This window comes from Oncorhynchus mykiss, chromosome 32, assembly GCF_013265735.2.
Source record: "Oncorhynchus mykiss isolate Arlee chromosome 32, USDA_OmykA_1.1, whole genome shotgun sequence".
NCBI lineage: Eukaryota > Metazoa > Chordata > Actinopteri > Salmoniformes > Salmonidae > Oncorhynchus > Oncorhynchus mykiss.
The window spans coordinates 19,119,704-19,125,033 of NC_050572.1; the positions used below are offsets into that span (position 1 = coordinate 19,119,704).

At 42.3% G+C, this 5,330-nt stretch overlaps 1 protein-coding gene across 1 annotated transcript; it reads left to right on the plus strand.

Annotated features, from left to right (window-relative positions):
- The first annotated feature begins 247 nt into the window (after positions 1-247).
- Positions 248-4,371, plus strand: scrt1a (scratch family zinc finger 1a). Its single transcript, XM_021560023.2, has 2 exons — positions 248-1,021; positions 2,067-4,371. The coding sequence occupies exons 1-2, from the start codon at positions 907-909 to the stop codon at positions 2,804-2,806; spliced, it is 855 nt and encodes a 284-aa protein (XP_021415698.1). The 5' UTR covers positions 248-906; the 3' UTR covers positions 2,807-4,371.
- The last annotated feature ends 959 nt before the right edge of the window (positions 4,372-5,330 follow it).

The window sequence follows — 5,330 nt, forward strand, 5'->3', positions numbered from 1 at the left end:
TTTATTTCGATTTGATTTCCTTGTCATAGTTTAGCATTTACTGTGATGATTTACCAAAAAAAAGTATAATAGTCACCATCATGATAAAACATGACAATTTGTTATACACGGAAAAAAAGAGAAATCGTGGACGACTCACCAAATCAATAAATCATCCTAGTCCAATGTTGGTCCCGGGAGATTTTTTTTGTTAGCGGATTAAATTAGGCACTTCCATCTCCATCTCCCACCTGATCGCAGCCATATAAATCCCAACAGCTGATCAACAGACTTCAGAAAGCCCCAGACCTTCACAGAGTGCAGGACAGAGAAAGAGAGAAAGGGGAGAGCTAATGAGCTAATGCTGAGCTAATGCTGAGACAAAGCGTTTTCATCTATGTGGCTTTTTTGTGATTATTTATACAATGAGTGGCAAATATTAACGTGGGGGCTGTGATATACTCTCTGAAGTTCAAAACGAGCCAAATCCTGGAAGCAGTTACCAGCCTATTTTCTACGGTCAAACTGTAAGAAGACTGGGGACAGCTGCACGAGGAAGGAAGAAAGAGAGAAGAGCGAAAGAACGGATCTCTTGCTGCGGGTGTGCTGTCCAGTGCTGAAGCCTGTCTGCCTGCCTATACAGGCGCGCAGCACTGAAAGGGAGCTATCCAGTGCTGAAGTTGCATTTCTGACCAGCGGAACAAGGCGCTGCAGCACGAAAATCAGCAGCTCAACAAGGAGTAGCAGCGTGAGGATTCGGAAGGGGTCTCACTCAGGCTTTTCCCCCTGTGCTGGCATCTGATCACACACAAATCGACGAACCGAAGAAGCGATTCCGCCCGTCTATACAGCCCCTTTTCCTCAGCCCTGCATGAGGAGTGATAGACTTAACCACCGGACGAGTGTTATTTTGTTCAAAGTGGAAAAATGCCAAGATCTTTTCTGGTCAAAAAGGTTAAGCTCGATGATTTCTCATCTGCTGATCTGGAGAACCATTATGGTAGAGTGAGGTCCGACCTCAGCCTCCGCTTTCATGAAAAAGGTAAACCTGTTATTACCTGTTACTTTAAGTTAATAGGCTACACTGTCTTTTATCTGCGTAGACAATGTTTTATCATATTTTGTTTGGTCTTATATGTGTATAGCCTATTAAGCGTTGACTGTAGCCTGTGTGCGTGCAGATAGCTTGTTGCACATCGAGCTTCGCTGACCCGCGGTCACATTGTATCCAACACAGTCACATGTTGTATTTTTGTCGACTCTGCACATTTTCCGAGGCAGTGATATTTCAAGTGCTCTACAGCGGAGCACACAAGGTTAAAACCCAATTGAGCTGCATCAACCCACAAGTGTACAACATTTGGAAGAGACTGTAGATTAGAATACTGAGTTATAATGTATCCCTTTTGGATAATTAGTACAAGCCCACTACCATAGCCACACACGGAGACAGACATACAAAAGGGAGGGAGAGAGAGTGTGTAGGTCTTTTAAACGAACGATCATGTTCTAAGACATTATCTAGCTCTTTAAAACATTCAGTGAGCGTACTCGCATACTTGAATAACCAGACTGTATTTTGTCCAGAAGTACATTTTATAGATTATTCATGCGTGTTCCTATCTCTTGGTGATGGAGTAACCTATAGCCCTGGATGTAAGTGCAGGCTATGTATACGTTCAGTGGTGCACATCGACCTATATTCTGAGATCTTTGTCAGAACGGCAAAATGCAATAATAGGCTTACTGAAGTGATATTATTCCCCTCCCGCCTTTGTCGTTAAATGGGTTAGCACACTAATTGAAATAGAGAGATATTGATTTTTTTGGGGTGGAGTGATGTAGAAAAAGACCTTCAAAAGAAGTCAACGTCTTTCAACCCACCTCTGTTGGAACTGTAAATTACTGAAATAATAGGCTGCAGAGCTAACGCGCTGTGAGTCAGAAATTAAGCCCTACAACTTGGCAGAATGGCACTGTTGCATCAATTAACATGAATAAAGCGCCCAGAATCCACCCAATGTGTAATCAGTAGGCCTCATCACACAAATAATTCAATCCGTTTTTTGTTCTTTTCAATGCTATAGGGTACATCAGTGACTACATGACCCCGTCTGTCTATGACGGTGAAAGTGACAATGGCATTAAAGTCCCCTCTCCCAGCCCCATCTACGATGGCATCCACAGCGACGGCATCCACAGCGACTACGGAGCACCGGACTCGGACCAGCCTGACAGTCCCCAGTCCGAGATCTCCTCCGGTTACATCAACGGAGACACCGCAGTGAGCGAGGGCTACACCGTAGACGCCTTCTTCATCACTGACGGAAGGTCGAGGAGAAAAGCCATCAGCAGCCCCAGGACCATACAGCGTCACACGTGCAACGAGTGCGGAAAAACGTATGCCACGTCCTCCAACTTGAGCCGGCACAAGCAGACCCACCGTAGCCTAGAGAGCAAGATGGCCAAGAAGTGCCCCACCTGTGGGAAGGTGTACGTGTCCATGCCTGCCATGGCCATGCATCTGCTCACCCACGACCTCAAGCACAAGTGTGACATATGTAGCAAGGCCTTCAGTAGACCTTGGCTGCTGCAGGGACACATGCGGTCACACACTGGCGAGAAGCCCTTTGGATGCGCACACTGCGGAAAGGCGTTCGCCGACCGCTCCAACCTCCGCGCTCACATGCAGACGCACTCTGCTTTCAAGCACTACAAGTGCAAGAGATGCGACAAGACCTTTGCTTTAAAATCCTACCTGAACAAGCATTATGAGTCCGCCTGCTTTAAGGGAGAGTTCTCACCTATGAGCTCCATTGACGACTGACTTGTATAGTATCCATGAACATGTAATGAAACTTCTTCCAACGGCATCCCTATACTATTCCCTAGACAACCTGTTCCATGGTGACAGCACAGGTTTTATCCACTACTGCAGCAAACAGCATCACTAAGGAAATGTTGGATTACGCATGTAGCTTGCCCAAACTTTTTTTCCATGGGCTATCCACCCTTGATCGTTATAACAACAACAACAACTTATTCAACTATTATGAGTCGAAATTTAATGTGTTTGCCAAACTCGCAGAACATTGAAAATGTCTTAATTTAAAAGGTCAAACCTTTTTTAAGTATTGGGCAATATTGTATTGCTGCCAATGGCCACAAAAGTGTTCAGTAGTGAGGTAAACCTATTTATGAATTCACTTATTTCTCTATTTACCTATTACTTTATTTATTTCTCTATTTACCTATTACTTTATTTATTTCTCTATTTACCTATTACTTTATTTATTTCTCTATTTACCTATTACTTTATTTATTTTTTACTTACATTTTGTGTTAGAATCTTCATTTGCACTTTAATTTAGTATTGTTTTGCAAGCCTTCGTCATGAATATGCCAAAGCATTTGCCACTTTCTAAATATCCTCTTATTTTTGTTCGCCACTTTATAAACATATTGCATGCAAAAAACGATGATAATGAAATCTATGCCAATTTTATGAAGTTTAGGATTTTCGCCAAAATCTAGATGTAATCTGTCGGTAATATTTCTCGGGAGTCTCACCATAAAGAACTATAGAGCAATAATGCATGGTATTTGTAAAACATAAATGAGTAATAACTATGACATTTTCAACACACATCATCCTTTTCTCCAGTCCTCTAGTAGTCATACAAACATGGAATAGGCCTATCAGGGAAACGCCAGTGTGTGTAGTATTGAATGGATAAGCCCATGGGGTGGGATAGGGAGAGGTCCTTTTGTAAATGGTTATGCACTGCCTGCCTCGTATTTATCTTAGTCTTAGAACGTAGACTTCTGGTGCTGATCTAAAAATAGTTCCAAGCAATCCAGAACATCTCACCACCAAGTCTGTGGAACGAACGCCAGAGGCCCAAACGACGGCGGCGCTACCCCATATCACATCTCTCACAGGTGGACAAGTAAGTTTAGGGGTCACTTACAAGATAACTTTCACTGCATCAGGGCTCAGAATGATCAACACAATAAGATGACCGTACTCTAGCCACGATAAAGTCCATTCATCTTACTAAAGCACTTCCTTATACTATGAACAATTCAACTTTTTAAAGATAGTAGCACAACAAGTAGATTCAGGTAGAAAGGCCTTGTATTAGCTATAGGCTAACCTCTGTTTTTGTACTATGCCGATCAAAGGGAAATAACTGTTTATTGCAAGACGCCTTGTACATAACCCTTTGATGAGTATGATATTTCTACAATCTGTAAAGAATCAAATGAATCTTATTTCTGGAGTTCTTTTCCCTGGGATTTTTCTGCCCAGTATTTGAACGATGTAAAGCACAATGGCACCGGGCATTTTGTCTCACTTCATAATAAAGAATGAATAAAGATCTAACACGATGTGGTTCATGTTTGTCTAAACCATTTAGAGAAATCAGATACGTAGAAAATATAGTTATATATGATGTTTAGGCTAAGTTGTTCATTCCTGAAGTGTTTGTCTGTGTTGTGCACTAATTCAGTGTTGGATTGTGTGCAAGGTTTCAGACACTGAAATGGCAGAGGATCCCGTCAGGAGCATGTGCTGTAATGCAACAGCATGTTTCTGCTATAACAAGCACTGTTAAAAGCTCTTGTTGACACTGTGAGGCTGATTTAAGTGACGCAAAACGTTCATCTGTTGATCAAAGAGGCTGCTTCATACACCTCGTTGCACACCACGTGATTTAGGGGGAATAGTTTGAGGTCATCACATCTTCTACTGTTTATTCCAAACAATACGTGATCATGTAATGATATCTCTTGAATTATTTATTCGATGTCTCTTTTCGTAAATGTTTGTCCGAAATATGGGCTTTGCAATTGGGTCAATGTGACTTCAAAAGAAATCTCTGCATGTATGACATCTCTCCACAAATTCACATGTCATCACGTTCCAAAAAATCTACAGTAGCCTAAATGAAATGTAAAATAAATTGTCTAGGCCTAATCAAACGAATTCCGCATCCGTTTTCCATTTTACTCAACAGAATTTGAGCACTTTGAAATGGGGTGGAAACAACGTTGATCAACCAGTGTGTGCCTAGTGGGCCAGAGGTATCATGCGGAGGTCAAGAGCTCTTTATTTACTAATGGAATAGCCCTTAAAGTTTAATTGTTTGCTTTCGAGGCCTGCAGCAGGTTCGTTTTGGTGATGTCAGCGGTATGACTTTAACCTTGAGCAGACATGCTGCTCGGTAACTGGGGAAGAATAAGCCTGCAGGCTTTCTCCAAGGTCCCCGCTGAAGCAGTTATCTATCCGCGACTCTAAAGCGCTTGCTTCAAAGCGTCTCCTGCCGATTGACTGAAAACAACAGGTT